The 18256-nt window shown below is 37.0% G+C and overlaps 1 protein-coding gene across 2 annotated transcripts; it reads right to left on the reverse strand.

The window, feature by feature from the left end:
* Nucleotides 1-2985: 2985 nt before the first annotated feature.
* si:dkey-118j18.2 (uncharacterized) lies at nt 2986-18256 on the reverse strand. 2 transcript variants are annotated; one of them, XM_017453653.3, is made up of 5 exons: nt 17948-18256; nt 15954-16020; nt 11662-11821; nt 9870-9999; nt 2986-5992 (listed from the first exon to the last, which is right to left on the reverse strand). In XM_017453653.3, exons 2-5 carry the CDS (start codon nt 15971-15973, stop codon nt 5805-5807), a joined length of 498 nt encoding a protein of 165 aa, XP_017309142.1. In that variant the 5' UTR covers nt 15974-16020; nt 17948-18256; the 3' UTR covers nt 2986-5804. The 2 variants fall into 2 exon arrangements, with proteins under 2 accessions (XP_017309142.1, XP_017309143.1); XM_017453654.3 differs by having other exon boundaries at nt 15954-16016; nt 17948-18234.

Consider the following 18256-nt stretch of genomic DNA (forward strand, 5'->3'; position numbering starts at 1 on the left):
TTCTCTAATAAACCATCCCAACCATATCTACAATTAGACGTTGTTCCTAAATAACAACACATTATTTAAAAAAAATATATTAATGAGCTATTGCTGTAGAAAGTATAACAGATTAAAGTAAGATCATATTCATATATATACAGTATCTCACAAAAGTGAGTACACCCCTCACATGTTTGTAAATATTTGATTATATCTTTTCATGTGACAACACTGAAGAAATGACACTTTGCTACAATGTAAAGTAGTGAGTGTACAGCTTGTGTAACAGTGTAAATTTGCTGCCCCCTCAAAATAACTCAACACACAGCCATTAATGTCTAAACCGCTGGCAACAAAAGTGAGTACACCCCTAAGTGAAAATGTCCAAATTGGGCCCAAAGTGTCAATATTTTGTTTGGCCACCATTATTTTCCAGCACTGCCTTAACCCTCTTGGGCACGGAGTTCACCAGAGCTTCACAGGTTGCCACTGGAGTCCTCTTCCACTCCTCCATGACCACATCACGGAGCTGGTGAATGTTAGAGACCTTGTGCTCCTCCACCTTCCGTTTGAGGATGCCCCACATATTTTGACACTGTTATACAAGCTGTACACTCACTACTTTACATTGTAGCAAAGTGTCATTTCTTCAGTGTTGTCACATTAAAATATATAATTAAATATTTACAAAAACATGAGGGGTGTACTCACTTTTGTGAGATACTGTACATATATATATATATATATATATATATATATATATATATATATATATAAGATATTCAACTTTGAGGAGAGTGGGATATCTGCAATGCCATGCATAAAGTCCAAGGCAATGAAACACTGCAGGTTGTGATTAACGCTGTAGGGACAAGCTGGGGTTGTCTTAAAAAATGGTATTTCATTGCTCTCTAGTGGCTACAGTGAGATATACATGATAATTACCTTTTAAATTCCAAATTCTTGAATACATGAATACATGTACACGAATAAAGACAGGACTTCTTTTTAACTAGTTTGTGTGTTTATTCACATCTCTCTTATATTATACACTCAGCAGCAACAGGTACATCCAGCTTATATCCAGATCCACTGCTAATTTTACCATATACAGTGAGCAGGAAAATGTACTCAGACTATTGTTTTTGGTATTTAATAAACTTTGTACTTATAAATATATGAAGATGATGTGTAAGTGTGTATCCATAATCATAAACATACTAACATTTTCCATACCACTTATCCTACATATGTTTTGTGGGGGAGCCTGGAGCCTATCCCAGGGAACTTTGGGCACAAGGCAGGGGACAGACTGGACATCTATCTATCTATCTATCCATCTATATACATCTCTCTCTCTCTCTCTCTCTCTCTCTCTCTCTCTCTCTCTCTCTCTCTATATATATATATATATATATATATATATATATATATATATATATATATATATATATATATATATATATATATATATATATATATATATATATATAGAGAGAGAGAGAGAGAGAGAGAGAGAGAGAGAGAGAGAGAGAGAGAGATATTTCATTCCATTTTGATGCTGTTTAATAAGTTCCTGAGAACTTTAGGAAGCTCCTTTACCATCACAATGATAGCTAATGGTGTGAAATCTTCCCAAACAAATGGAACATCTTTTATATTGACATCAGCGTTTACACCGATCAGCCATAACATTAAAACCACTGACAGGTGAAGTGAATGACACAGATTGTCTCGTTACAATGGCACCTGTGGGATAGGCAGTGAGTGAACAGTTAGTTCTCCAAATTGATGTGTTGGAAGCTGAAAAAATGGGCAAGTGTACAGATCTGAGCCACTTCAATAAGGGCCAGCTTTTAATGGCTAGACGACTGGATCAGAGCATCGCTTAAACGGTAGATCTTTGGGTCGTTCCTGGTATGCAGCTATTAGTACGTAGCAAAAGTGCTCCAAGAAAGGACAACCGGTGAACAGGCAACAGGGTCATGGACGCACAAGGCTCACTGATGCATGTGGGCAGCAAAGTCTGATTGCACAGAAGAGCTACTGTAGCACAAATTGCTGAAAAAGTTAATGCTGGCTATTATAGAAAGGTGTCAGAACGTGGCTGCGTACCCACAGACCAGTCAGAGTGCCCATGCTAGCCCCTTTCCAAAAGCGTCGACAATGGGCATGTGATAATCAGAACTGGATTATGGAGCAATAGAAGAAGGTGGCCTGGTCTGATGAATCATGTTTTCTTTTACGTCATGTGGATGGCCAGGTGCATGTGCATTGCTCACTTGGGGAAGAGAAGTCACTAGAAGAAGGCAAGCCGACAGAGGCAGGCGGTGTGATGCTCTGGGCAATGTTCTAGTGGGAAAGCTTGGGCCCTGGCATTCATATAGATGTTACTTTGACACACACCACCCACCTAAACATTGTTGCAGACAAAGTAAACCCCTTTATGCCAACGGTATTCCCTAATGGCAGTGGTCTCTTTCAGTAGGATAATGTGCCCTGCAAAATCTGTTCAGGAATGGTTTGAGGAACATGACAAAAAGTTCAGGGTGTTGACTCGGCCTCCGAATTCCCCAGATCTCAATCCGATCTCATCTGTGGGATGTGCTGGACAAAAAACGATCCATGGAGGCCCCACCTCACAATTTACAGGACTTAAAAGGATCAGCTGCTAATGTCTTGGTGCCAGATACCACAGCACACCTTCAGCGGTCTTGAGGACTCCATGCCTCGATCGGTCAGAGCTATTTAGGTGACACAAAGGGGACCTACACGATATTAGGCAGGTGGTTTTAAAGTTATGGCTGAATAGTGTATATCTAGAACTTAATACTTATTTTTATGTAACCTTTACGTATAGTATATGCTTTATGATGACATATTGTATAAAAAATTATTGGTACATGCCTGATTGTGATATATTTTACTGATTTTCATGCCCATGTTGATACCAGAATAAAGTATTTGACAGAGAACCTTCATAAAGACTAAATACACTAGATCTATGTGTTTTACCAAGATGCTTTAATAATAAAAAAGTATTGATCCCATTACATTAAGTTGCCAGTCTATTACATGGTAGCTACTTATTGACCATTTTAACAGATTCACCAACCATACAGGCCACTTTACAGGTGTTTAAATACTGATTGTACCCCCTCTGTTGCTCTGTACAATGTTAGCTTTAACGATTAGTGGAAAGGGACCATCATAAGATCACTGCTAAACAGATATTATTTGGGTGGTGGTTTGTTCTCAGTTCTGTAGTGACACTGACATGGTATTTTGTGTAGCAATGGTAGAGCCACCAATAAGGTAGGTGCGTCTAATAAATTGGCCAGTAAGCGTATGTTAACCTGATACATTTGACAACTGTACAGTCATACATTCTTCAAAACACAAAAGATTTATATGAACATCTACTATCACACACATACTGAAAGAAATCACAAAGAAGTCGAGTTCATTACTGTGTGGCGTAAATGTATAAAGTCATTACGGTCACCTGATAGGCCAAAGAGTACGGCGGGCATACTCTCTGCATTTACACACATCATCATTGCCGCGTGGACTCCGATAATCGTTAATTATATTCGCCGCTTACAAATAGGCGTGTGCCGATATTACATTGTCATATCACAGTGAGTAACATTTATCACGGTTACATCTTGATATCAAGTTAAGAAAATAAAATGTTTATCTGGACCTGTTCTCACAAGCATAGCAGCATTTAACCGAAAAGGAAACACGTCTCATTCATTATATGAGGGCTGCAGGGGAAAAGACCCAGCCTTCTGAATGAGACCAACTTAATTCCTCATGAATGCAATGCAAGGATGGTTCTGATATCTTTAAGTGTCCAAGATAACACTACTGAATTGAATATTGAGCTATACTGTACACCCGATTATCGGCACATGTCTACTTACAGTACACACAGACAAAAGTAAGGCAATTACAAGACATAAAAAGTGCTTAGGGATAGTTTTAGAAATTGTCATCACATACAAAGCGAGGTTATGCATAAACACGAGGTTAAACCTCTGCACAGAATCCTCTCCCTTTGGGCATTTATAGAGACAAGAACAAATGTTTCTCAACACGTCTACATATGAAAAATCTTCTGCTTCTTACAGGGCACTGGTCAACCTGCATGCTTATGCATAATTAATTCATGGTGAATACACAACAGGGGTGGACAAATCAGGAACCCAGGTGTCCAGGACTAGCAGATTTCGTGCACAGGATATTATTATTATTATTTTAATTTTTTTTATTCATAGTTGCCTGGTGGTCCAAGAGGTAGGTTCAACCTTCAACCAGAGAAAGAAAAACAAACCATACTCTTTACTAACTACTGAAGTATGGCATGTTTAAAAGTAATGCACTGATAAGACACACTAAGATGCTGTAACTATAGCACATGCTTCCGAATCCCGCTTCCTGCTACACTATTACTACTAAGATTCTTTTGTTTACTAGGCTGATTACAGAAGACAATATGTATTAATTTTTTTAAAATAAATAAATAATAAAATTTTTTTTCAATATGTGCAGTAAGCGGAAACGCTAATGAAAACGAATCGATACAAGCTCCAGTGCAAAGCTGTCGTATAATTCTTATGCAAGAACCATATGCAAATGGCATTATTAACGAAATTAAACTATTTATACTGCAATCATAGCTGGGATGTTCAACAACAACTTTGTGACTTTTGATACATTAAAACGTTATTATATGAGATTAAGGACTCCCTGGACACTTGTTTTATTTCCCTTATGCTGTACTAATGAGCTTAACTAGCTATCCATAATTAAGTAAAATTGTGTTACCTACCTACATTACTTAGGAGTTTAAGTTTAAGATTAAGTTCCTGGGCAACCTAATTATGAATCTGGTCAACAAACTGCAGCTTCCACGTGCAAGGAGGTCTAGCTAATGAATTCTTAATTTGTCCACCCCTGCACTAAATCAGTCATTAGATCTATAAATGTCAGAAAGTTGAAATGCATATAGGATAAGAACAATTCGGTGGTGTGTTTTTTTTTTTTGTGTATATCCATATTTTCCGGACTATAAGATGCAGATGCTATAAACTATACAGTGATGAGTTTGTTTTAGGGTAGGCGTTCTGTCATTTGTTACAGGACAGTTACTGGAGCGCACACTTCTATTACCTTGACACTTCCACTAGTGATAGACAGATAACTGCTGGCAGAAATGAGTATCAGAGCAGCCGTGTTCACACCAACAAAAGCTCCTTATCAAGTAAATAGAGAGGTTTCAGTCTAAAAGTAAAAGAAAATGTGTAACGACATTTTCAGTAGCAAAAACAAGGCTTTAGGTGTGCTTAAATGCTGTTTTACGAGCAGAACATACGGTATGTGAAATAAGAGGATGGACACATTACAGTGACTTACACAACAAAGCAATGTATATATGAATGTGTGCTCTAAGCAGAAAGAATTCATATTTGTATCCGGTGCGACATATCTAGAAAACGTGGTACACAAGTGTGTTATCATCATGATGCTGGTTATACAAGAGAAACTCAAAATAAGGCATGAGTGAGCTTAAAGCACCCATTAATACCAAAGCAGCTCACCATCTCATCTTTCTAGAAGAGAAAATTATTAAGCCACTTTCTTTTTTTAACAACCAAATTCCCCAAATCTTTTAGGATGTCTAGAATCCACTTACGCACCTTTATCAAGAGTAAAACTGACACACAAAAATAGAGTCCCTAACTAAACGCTGAGCAACTGCATGGAGAAGTACAGCCCTTGCTGTGAACAAAATTGAGAAATGACATTGGAAGAGACTAGCTGGATCTCCCCTCAGGCTCGGCTTGGCACTGAATGCTGGTGTGCTGATTGGCAGTGGGAGTGTATGGAGGCGGGTCATCGCTGATGCTCGAATTGTTGCCCTCTGGGATTGTGATGCTCTGAGACGTGTCTGTGTCGTCGTTCTGAGCAAACTCGCTGTACGGAGGAGGCTTCAGGTCATCGGCTAAAGCAAGAAGAGAGAAAGGGCAACACTGTCATACTGGAGAAAATGCACACTCCAAATATCTGAGTGCATTATGCAATAAATTAAATACTGCAATTGTGAAAGAGTGGTGTGAAGAAGAAAACCATTTCCCTGGCACACAGAAACAAGCTGAAACGCTCTCTGCTAAAGCTAATGCTACCGTTACACACTCATCTTCTCACCTTGCCTGCAGTTGTCTGTTTATGACTCTACTGTGTGTAGATGGTGAAGGAGGTTCTCAAAGCAAATGGCGACCTTGTGAGGATACTGTTTTTATGTCATTTATTAGTGCTAGATTGACTTTCTTTACAATGTGATAAACTAATCAAAATATATCATTGCTTCATGGTAACATGGTATTAATCAGAAGGCATTACCCATTGCTAGAACTATCGGTTATCTGCAAAATAACATTATAATATCGCAAAATAAGTTGCAAAATATCCTGCGTCCATTGCAGGAGTGACAGAGAAAGGTCCACTGTCATTTTACAGTATGAGAGTGGCCTGTAGAGGCAAAATAAAAACCATCACTGAAATTTTGTTGTGTTATTTGAAATGTTTTTTTTTTTTTTAAATTCATTTTGGATGTCTATTTTTATTTGTTATTTGGAGTGTCACTTTTTGGTTCAGTTTGGGTGTTTATCTTTATTTTCTTTAATATTTATTAGGCAGTGTGACTGTGAGGAAATTTTCCCACCGGTTAATCGACGTGTGACAACACCAGTAATGGGGGGGGGGGGGGGGGGGGGGCTTCACCCCTTCGCTTGTGCATTTCACTTTCACTTTCGAATTTGCGGTAATTCAGGGCAGCAACTGCTTGAATGGTGGGTTCATTATTAGTCTTAATGAAAACCACAACAATTACAACCTCGCTTATATTAAACATAGAACTTTTGAAACCAAATCTTCCGTCATCGTCGTGTCAGTCAGCTCGCCTCAGTCTCACTCGTGCTAAACGAAATCCGACTCCTGCTGATCTGCGCTGCGTCTCAGACTCATTTGGCTCATGCTGAACTGAGCAGACGTGGTGTTCACTTTTTAATTGTAGCATCCGCTCTCTAACTGAACTAAATAATTTTTATTACTCTAAAAAGGCAAAACGACGGTGGGGGCGGTGCCGCGGTGGGCAAGTGATGTAATCGGGGTGCGGCCCAATCACCGGGAACACAGTCTATCGCAGCAAGCATAATATTTATTAATAGTTCATATATATTAATATTTATTTAATTAAAATAAATGGTACAGTCAGTACCGTTTTTTGTTTATTTTTGTAATAAAGTTCAGCGATATGTTGAGTGTTATGTTTTTAATCAGTATAACTTTTAATTGGTTATTAATCGGTTGATTAATTGGTCACCAGCAACAATATGATCTTCTGAGTCTTTGACAGAGGCTGGTCATGCTAAAGTTATGAATGAGCCAAGAGTGGCAGCAGAGATAGAAATGTAACATGTTTATGCCATGATGTCTTGACAGTACCGTGTCCCCTACAAAAAGTAATGGAGACAGTTGTAAAATCCAGAGGGACAGGGTTGTGAAATCCAAAATAAGAGCTGCCCACTGGAGTAAAGAACTTGTTCAGGTTTATAATAAAAACAACAACAACAACAACAACAACAACAACAAACAATTTGGTAGATATGTTAATAGAAATGCATTTTAATCAGTCACTGGTGAGGTAACTGTCCATTCATTATACACACTATTTACTCTATTCATGTTTAATATGTTTAGCTGATGCTATTCTGAATAAGTCCGTACTGGTGCAAAAGAACTCTGCTCAAGAGAATGCTGTTTTAGCATCTTGTTGTGTTTAACATTGAAACATGTAAAGTGATAAAGATCCTTTCACGCAGTTATGACAGTTTCCAAAACACCACTCCTGCCTGTTGAGCTGCTATCTGTATATATGAAGCAACATGTGTACTGTACACTGTCACTATGACTCATGCTAATGTTGAAACTCTGGCTAATACCTGCCCGATCTTCACAATGTCACCTAATCTTCTGGTCCTTGTGTAAACTCACATTGCTCAGTTTACCATTTCATGGAACTTTTTAAAAGCTTTGTATACACCAAATAAATGTACACACCGAAAAACTTGACTAACTGATAACAAAAATGCTGTGCAGATAATACTGTTTAGAGCAGAGAAACACTGAAAGACCCTGAATTAGGCCCGAGTGCCTTTCTAAATGAACAAACTCTCTCTCACTCACCATACATGCACTGTCTCCTTTAATAGGAAACCCTGTACAATTGCTGATTTATGCAGTGATCCAATCAGCAAATCATATGGTAGCAGCACAATGCATAAAATCATGCAGATACAGGTCAAGAACTTCAGTTAATGTTCATAATCAAACATCATAATGTGGGAAAAGTGTGATCTCTGTGACTTTAACTGTGGCATAGTTGTCGGTGCCAGATGGGCTGGTTGATAACTGTCCAGTTTGGACGAGTCTGTACCCAAGATAGCTGCGGATTCGTGTTCTTGGCAGGCATAGAACTTGATATGGTCTTCTGCTGTAGTAGCCAATCCATGTCAAGGTTTGATGTGCTGTGCATTCTGAGATGCTTTTCTGTGCAACACAGTTGTAAAGAGTGATTGTTTGATTTAATATAGTCTTCCTGTCAGCTCAGATCAGACTGGTCATTCTCCACTGATCTCACTCATCAACAGGGTGTTTCAGCCTGCAGATTCTCTGCACACAGGATGGTTTTGTTTTGTTTTTTGCACCATTTTATGTAAACTCTAGATACTGTTGTGTGTGAAATTCCCAGGAGATCAGCAGTTTATGAAATACTCAAACCAGCCCATCTGGCACCAAATACCATGCCATAGTTAGCCACACATCATTCTGATGTTTGATGTGAACAGTAACTGAAGCTCTTGACCTGTATCTGCATAATTGTATGCACTGCGCTGCTGCCACATACTTGGCTGATTGGATAACTGTATAAATGAGCAGGTGTAAGGGTGTTCCTACTAAAGTGTACGTATATAAGTTCAAAAGTCTTGTTCACAAGTTCAGGTGAGTTTCCCCCCCTAAAAAAAAGCAACCAAACAAACAAAAAACAAAAGAAAAACAAAGCTTCCATAGTTTGCTTTTATTTAGGTAAATGTAAGTGGGAAGGACAAGGAGAAACAACCAGGAAAATAGGTTTGGATTAACCATGGCTGCTCCTTTGCTTTGTCCAGGTCATAATATCAGCAAAAAAAAAAAAAAAATCTGTATAGGAGAATGAATGAATCTCATAGTTAAGCTAAATGAATTTACTTAAATGTAACGAATTTGACTCATCGAATTCAACAGATAGAATGTAAATGCCCTGCTGGAGTCATGCTAATCCAATTTTTATGAGAAATTATAAACCTCTCAGAAAGCTTGTTTATTAAAAAATTTGTTACAATTTTCAAACTAAAATGTTTTATCCGAGCATTCATTGTCTGATATAAGTGAATACTCGGTGAAGCTCACATATGATCAGCAACTGCACGTCTAAAAAGCAGTCTGTGTCAAAAAAAAAACAAAAGAACTGTCAGCTAACCAAAATATTAGCGGAACACAGTCCTTCCTAAATCCCACAAACACAATACAACTGGTGACTGACCATCAGCAAATCACTTTAAATCACACCACAGCTTACGCAAGTCAATTGTTAATGTGCACAGTCCAAGGAAGTGTCCTGCTACTATTTTTAAAGCCACTTCCGCTCACCATCTCATCTTGGACAAATCTGTTATAGTCATCTTAAACTTCATGAAGTGAAGCTGGTTAAATGAGTGTACGATAACTGTAGACCTTAGGAACACAATGTAACCACAGGAAACCATGCTTGTAGGCCTTACCTCCAGAAACAGCCTCGTATGGAGGGGGTAAGTCCAGTTGAGACAGGGATGAAGATGGAGGAAGAGAAACAGACGGTTCGCCTACGGAGCCATCGTCCTGAACGCCGTACCAATTTGGCCAGATTGACGTCTATAAAACCGGGGGGGGTTGGGGTGATAATTTTATTAACAACTACACTTATATATCATAAATCTGTTCATCTTACACACAGTTATATCAAGCGTACAATTTACTGAACGTTATAAAGTCAGAGTCGATGCTGATATAAATTTTTGGGTACATAAAGGTTCCTGTATAATAGTTAGTCACAGTAGATCAGTACAAACATCGTGTCATTTAAGACATGTATAAAAGAGAGTAACAGATGATAAAACTCTATGTAGTCCAGCTGCTTCGATTTTGCTAATAATAAAAAATGGAAAACATATGTTGCTGTGGACATTTTGAGGAAGAACAGAATACAGAGAAATCGTTCAGAGACCACAGATGGAACAAGCTTTGTATCGCTAAACATGGACTATAAATATTAAGTATAAATTTAACTAAAAGTGCTATATGGTAGCGCTGGTCAATATATCGATATAAATATCGATATCGTCATAAATGATTACGCAATACACTTTTCTGAGATAATGTCAGTATGGTGATATATATATATATATATATATTTTTTTTTAGAGATGCACCGATGTATCGGCCGATAAAGGCTGCCCCCATCAGGTCCGGAAGAATTGCAACCTCTATACCTTTATTACAATCAATACCCACGCTACTGCAGAAAAACAAGCACCGTCACGCTTAAGAATGTTGGTACCGACTTGGTACCGAAGTATCGGTTCTCATGACATCCCTAAGTTGTAGAGTAGTATGTTTTATATCCAATTCATGTTAATATATAAAAAAGTTTATATTATATATTACCAGTTTGATGTTAATGATGAAGCAGAAATGCTTTTGTTTGTGGTGAGTGAATGTGAGACTAGCAGGAGTTTTTTTTTTTAATTCAGTCCATGTTAATATGAATTAATAACATTCAATAAGTTAAGAAATCTTACTTTAATCTTCAGAATCGAGTTCATGTGTTAATGTTAATTAGAGTGATGTGTTTTCTGTTGAGACCAGTTACTGTGAAACAACTTGTTGAAATGGAGGGAATAAAGTTTTTATTTCCTTCAGAATTCTTTTAAATTAGTTATTATTAACTTATAAGAAAGCATAAAAGGCAGAACTGTCGGTATCGGCCGATATCACTCTGAATAATCGATTATCTGCATTGGCTAAGAAATTTAGCATCGGTGCATCTCTAATATTTTTTAATAATTACAAATTAAATGTTACTGAATGGGTGCTGTAAATGAACGGCTATGATGTAATTATAAAAAAACAAATAAATAAATGAAAAAAAAACACTTAATCTTCTTTATCTTTGTAGGCATTACAGTATCATCAAAGTCTTATTTTACTACTCTTTTGCAGACAGATTGCTAGCTACATTATATACCGTGATGCATAGCGTGTATCGTAGAAATGTCCTCAAGTATCGTGAGATATGATATTTTTGTCATATTGGCCAGTTCTAATCTATGGTATTCTGGATTATTTACATCCTGTGTCTTCTCTTCTATAGCAGTCCATCGTCCCTGACAGCATGCAAACTTTGCCATTCAACACTCACTATTTTAGCTTCCCTTAATGAAGATTAAATAACAGAATAGGATAAATGAATATTGTGAGTGGAAAATTTACCATCTTTAAACATGTTTAATGAATTAATTGATGACGCATACTTACGTTTTGGTTCTCGCACATCTGGTGCAGGTATGCTCTTCCTCCCACAATAACGATCTGGGCGTTGCGTGGATTACTGAGATATGCGGCCAGCTGCCTCTGTCTTGAACGGTACCAGCAAACGTAGAAGAAGATCTTTATCATAATAAATATTATGACAACTCTGCAAAGATGAATACAGACATGTTGATAACACTTCATTCAAAGCAAATCATCTCAGGTTATTAAATAACTGTAACAATCAAAAGACAGGGTGGTGTGATGCGGCCCAACACAAAGCAGAGTTACTGTTGATTTTACAATAACAGCACATGCCAGAGTGATTTTTTTCCTCTTATATCACAGCAAAATATCAACGTTAACTTTTTTCCATTTACTTCTTCTTGTATGATTTACCCATTTATAGTTACATTAATGTTACTACTAGCTACTCAGCCAATATTTAGTCAAAGAGATAACGAACAAACATTGCTATAATCAAATTAATAGCTTTAAAGCGCCAAGAAACCTAGTGTAAAGTATTAAAAATATTTGCATTAAGGCTGCAACTTAACACACCTGCTCCCCATTCACACCTGAGACTTTGTAACACTAACAAGTCACATGACACCGGGGAGGGAAAATGGCTAATTGGGCCCAATTTGGACATTTTCACTTAGGGGTGTACTCACTTTTGTTGCCAGCGGTTTAGACATTAATGGCTGTGTGTTGAGTTATTTTGAGGGGGCAGCAAATTTACACTGTTACACAAGCTGTACACTCACTACTTTACATTGTAGCAAAGTGTCATTTCTTCAGTGTTGTCACATGAAAAGATATCATCAAATATTTACAAAAATTTGAGGGGTGTACTCACTTTTGTGAGATACTGTATAAGACTGAAAAGAACCCAATACACACAGACACACACCAGAATATATATTGTTCATTTAGGACTGTAGATTAATTCCGTGCTTTTCATGCATCAATAAAAAAAATAAATCATAAATACTTATATATAATATTAAACTAATATATTATATAAACACAAGTATCTAATTATATAAATTATATAAGTATTTTATATAATTATATATATAAAAAATAGTTTATATGCATTATTTTAATGGATGCAAAAAAATCACTGAATTAAACTACAGTCCTAAATTAATAATAAAAACTCACTTTCACTGCACCTTGAGATTCTGTTACTCACTGCCTTTAGGCATATTGTTTTACTTTTGATCATAGTATTTTAATTAGACATTACAGATCTTACTCGCGCTCCCACTGTTTATCACAGCTTATGCACCGCGAGTGAGGAGCAACGAAGTCTTGTTACTAACAGATCACTTCTGTTATAATAATAAACATAATATATACTGCAAGCGTAACAAACTATAATTCAACTAAAGCTTTTAACCCACTCGCACCAGTTTCCCCAGCCCCTTGAACAGTGGAGCATTTTGAATACAGACATAAATTTGTGCCCGTGCATCACTGTCGTGTTTCCGTGCTACACAAGCTCCGCTTCGTAAGGTTTAATCTACTCCGCAGTGTTTAATATAAAATGCACCACTGCCTTAGAGGACTTGAAGGTCGCACACTTTCTTCCTCAACCACTGAATGATTACGCCTCTGTCTGATGGTGACTGAGGTCATGTTGGGAATAAAAGGTAACGTTGACAAACAGTAAACAAGAAATTTATTTTCGTTGACTCTGGGTATCTGCTAAAGCTAGTGGCATCACATTACACGCGTATGACTTCATCTGCCACTGACTGGGAAACAGCTTATACTTCCGGTTAGTAAAAAAATCCCACTAGTGTTTCATTTGAGATGATACTAACCCTTCTACAATTCATACACTAGACGGTAGAATACAGAGTGCATGGTGTAAGTGTATAGTACGTAATTTGGGACACAACTTTAGTATCTACTCTCCGACGCATGTTTTCGGAACAGAAGTAATGTGGTGAGTAAATGTACCCCGTGCCGTGCGCAGACCAAATAATCGATAATGAGATTTGTTGACAATTTGAAGGTGGCACACGACACCTGCAGCAGCAGCTAATTACGTGATATATATACACACACACAGGATGGATTTACAGCGCCATAAATCCCTTGCAGAAACTCTGCTACTAGGTTTATTTATGGAGAAGGGAGACAAAAAACGTTGTGTTTGGGCGCACCCCAAACACAGAATTTCACCAACTAATCAAACCGCTCCGCGAGATTCGAAATTCAGATTTCAGAGTGGACAAAGAGAAAGGGTGAAGCTGATTGGTTGGTTCTAGTCACATGACCTGCGGTACGCTTTTGGAATTCTGAAAAGTTGGGACTTTCCATCTCGAAAAACGAGCGCGTCACACAGCATGAGCGCGTCTACATTTAATATAACGAATAAAAGAACAGGCCCTTAATGTTCTTACAGTTTTACCCCCCCACCCCCAAAAAAACCTCTTTGGATCTACACGATTCACGTAAATGACATATTTTGATTCAAAATGCCGAAAAGCAACTAGTTTGCAGGTATGAATTTAATTAAGTAAGTAAGGTGTTGGACCACCACGAGCTGCCAGAACAGCTCCAATGTGCCTTTGGAATGGTACTGGAATGATTCTTCCCAAAGATATTTCCTCAGCTGCTGTTCTAATGATGGTGGTGAAGAATGCTGTCTAACAGGCTGGTAGAAAAATCTTTCCTTGATGTTCAATTAGGCTGAGATCTGGTGACCTGATCATATGATTTACATACTTTTCATGAACATCAGCATATTCAGTTATCCCTCGTGCCATGTGGATATTTGGGGGGTGGGGGGTTTGGAGTCTCCTGGAAGAGATCCCCATCCAACAGAATAAATATGTTTCATCAGTGGACAAGTTGAGCTGAACAATAAAAACTCCACCGGTTCTTTTTCAAATTGTTACCCATCTATATGTGTGAGTGAGTTTGTATGCGTGTGAGAGATTGTATTTATTGTTTAAACTTTTTATCTTTTCTTCACAAAAATACTCTACTCTCATAGATAAACAATTAATAAATCAATACTTTATTAATGAGAATGAATAACTAATACTAGCAACTAACTCAATGTGCTCCATTTTCTTCTATTGTTCCCAAGAGCAATTAAATCATACAGAGAACCAAGATTGAACACAATAAATAACTCAATTAGGAAAAGAACTTTAAAAAAAACCTAAAATTGGGAAATCAGCTCGCTTGAGATCAAACACGGCTAATTTTACAGGTTTCATACAGATGCTTCATAATGAAATTCCAGGACTTCCAAGGACTTTTCAAGCACTATGTTTTTGTTTTCAAGGACTATACAAGAGATGTTATTCAAACATATTCTTTATTTCTTCTTTTAAATTCCACAATAATAAACAAAACCAAAATAAATAATACTACCAATTTTTATAATGGCACCTTTTCCAGCCATGCTGGACTAAATTTGCATTTCCCAGGCATTGCTTCATCTTCACCATAACGTCAATATACTCCAGGTGAGCAACAGGAGCACTACTGTCAACAACTTTCAATAGAAAGTTGCAAAACATCGCTAGATGATGTCATGCACTAAATCAACATTCATTACATCATCGCATTGTATTTGCATTCTGCCTAGTGTCCTACTCTCTCACATACAGTATTTTAATACAGCCAGATTCCCTATAAAGCTGTTCTCATTTACATATTTTTCTGTTTCTTTTGTCAGAAAATGGAACCGTTATGAAATAGTGACTGAAACAAGGGCCATTAAAACTACATTTTTAAAGTTTTCTAGTACTTAAATTTAAAAAAGCCAAATTCAAGCACTTATTTTTAGTATTTAGACACAGCAGTTAGCATAACATTAGCTTGCTTGGTAGCAAACAGGAAATCTTTAAAGATTAAAGTAAAGAATTTAGGTTAAATGAATTCTGCAAAAGCAGTGATGTGTTGTTTTAGTGAAAATAGTATTAACTGCCACACAAACAATACTACTTTCTGTATTGACTATACTACTGTTTAAAAAACAAACAAACAAACAAAAAAAAACAAGTTGCATCGGCGGTATTTTGAAGCTTTATTATCAGGAAACTACCGTACTACCAGTATACCGTGCAACCCTAGACCCACTCACTTTACATTAAAGGGGGACTGAGGCGTGTATACGTTGTAGATGTTGGGGTCTAATCATTCAAAGTTGGGCTACAAGACCAATGTTAACCTCATTAAACAGCAATTGTGCATGTAGGTTCCCTCGGATTTTAAAAGTAAAAAACAAAAACAATTAATTTAAAAAAACAATGAGAATTCTGACTTACATGTACCAGTACAGCTCCATACTTTAACCTTCTCAGTCTGAATCAGTCTTCATAATCTTCAGTCTGACTGAAACCAGAGGAGAATAAACATTTTACTGTTAGTTAAACGTTCAATGAAGATTTCTCCGTTACTGTGGAACCATTTGTGATATTTTATTTTCACATATTTTAATTTAATGACTAACAAATGAAGTACTATTACATGCAAGTTTATTTCCTACAGGGACTTAGTGAAGTTGTTCTGCTGTTTCTGTGACTGAATCTCAATTAGCTTTCTAGTCTGCAGAAAGTGCACTATGTGGTGTGTGTGTGTATGTGTGTGTATGTGTGTACACGTGTGTTACAGGAAAATATTCAACCACAGGGTTTTGCGATGTGACCCCATACAAAACTGAGTTACTGATGCCACCCTGAAGGTGAATATTCTCCAACAGCAGCATGTGTTTTATTCCTCTTATACCTCAACAGTTTGTCAATATTTACAATATTTTTTACTTATTAATAAATGACAAGCTTTTTTTAAAAAATATTCACATTTAATGTTGTGCAATGTCTGCAAGAAAAGTTAGTTCCTGTTATCACGTTATATAAAAGTCGTTCCCTCAACAGCCTCTCTTCTCCCCCTTTCACTTCTGACATTAAAAAAGACAAAAAGAAAATGCAGCTAAACCCCCCCCCCCCCCCCCAAAAAAAAAAACAAAAAACAGAAAGTGTAAAGTCCTGAAGACTTCAAAGCCTTTTCAAAGTGCTGAAACTGGAGACTCCTTCTATAAATGTTAAATAAGCATCTTATATGAACTGATAGGCGCTTTGGCTGAATGCGTATTGTGACGACGTTACATGGAACGTTTTGGACTAAATCTGCAGAAACTCTGCGGTAATTTAGAAAAATGACATGTCCCTGTGAATATTACGGAGTTTCCTTCATTTTGCGTTCATTTCTGGGATCGCAAAAATCCTGGAAGGACTGACCCATGGTTCCGTTCACGTATTTTTATGCAAATTTTTGGGATGTCACATAAAAAAAAACACTGGATGGAAACACCATTTTGTAAAAGTAATGATACGTTACATCTCGGAAAAGTGTACTGCGATATAATTTGACACGATATAGGTATTGCATTATCACATTCGATTATCACACTGGCCATAAACCTAGGGGTCGAATAAGCCAAGGGATGTGTTACAATGTAATTTTGTTTCCCACTAAAAAGCCCCATATGATCATACAGTACAGATTTATTAAGCACATTTGGAAACATTATAGTTATTTATTGTAACTGTCAGAACTTTATACTTTCCACCCACAAAACCACATATGTGCTTCGTGACACCATGGAAGTCCCCAGAGCCCACGTTCAAAAACCATGGTTCTACATCCCTCCACACACACACACACACACACACTATCATCCTGAGAAGTGTCTTAATGCTCTGATAACTTGAATAATGTGTACTAGAGCAGGAAAATCATTAAAATCTTATTAGTATTAGGCGCAAAATCACCGAGGTCACACAATACCTACACACTTTTGTGGTTTATAAACGATACTTCCAATTTGGAAAATATTAAACGGATTAAATTTTGAGGCATTAAGGCTCCTTAATCTTCTTTATAGAACGCGGAGTTAAAATACTCTTAAAACACGTTAAGATTATAAACGGAAACACAAAATTCACCAGTAAGTCTTTGTTATACATTTGTAGTTAGCATTAGCGCATTCGGTAACTAGCCAGTCACTCTGTCGTAATGTACTTATCGTTATATCAGCACAACATTGGCTATCGGTGTTAGCTTAGCCACTTAGCTTTACAGTAAGTAGCCTTCCGCGTTCGCTACTAAATTCTTTTAGTGTCTCGCGCCATTTTAAAACAGTAATACCAATTTATTTTCGCAGATAATTATATGTAAACAAAAAAAAATAAATAAAAATTAATGACTTAAATAAACTTGGGTAATGTGTTTATTATATTATATAAAAAAAAAGACTCACCTCGCACCGCGTTGCTCGTTATCTACAGTCCATTAGCCGTTAGCATTGCGTTTGTTTATTTTCCAGCTAACCGAGGAATGTGGCTCGTGTTTAATGGCTAAACACACCGCGTGTAAATAATCGTATCGAAAAACAACACTGTTTTCCCTCTCAGATTAGAACCTAATAGGGTTTTTTATATATATATATATATATACACTTGTAGTTTCCGAGACACTATCACGGAGCTCGTTTTTTATGCGTTTACATTAATTAATCTTTGTACATGGCTAACTCAGCTTCCGTAAAAAAAAAAAAAAAAAAAAAAAA

This window comes from Ictalurus punctatus, chromosome 23, assembly GCF_001660625.3.
Source record: "Ictalurus punctatus breed USDA103 chromosome 23, Coco_2.0, whole genome shotgun sequence".
Classification (NCBI taxonomy): Eukaryota; Metazoa; Chordata; class Actinopteri; order Siluriformes; family Ictaluridae; genus Ictalurus; species Ictalurus punctatus.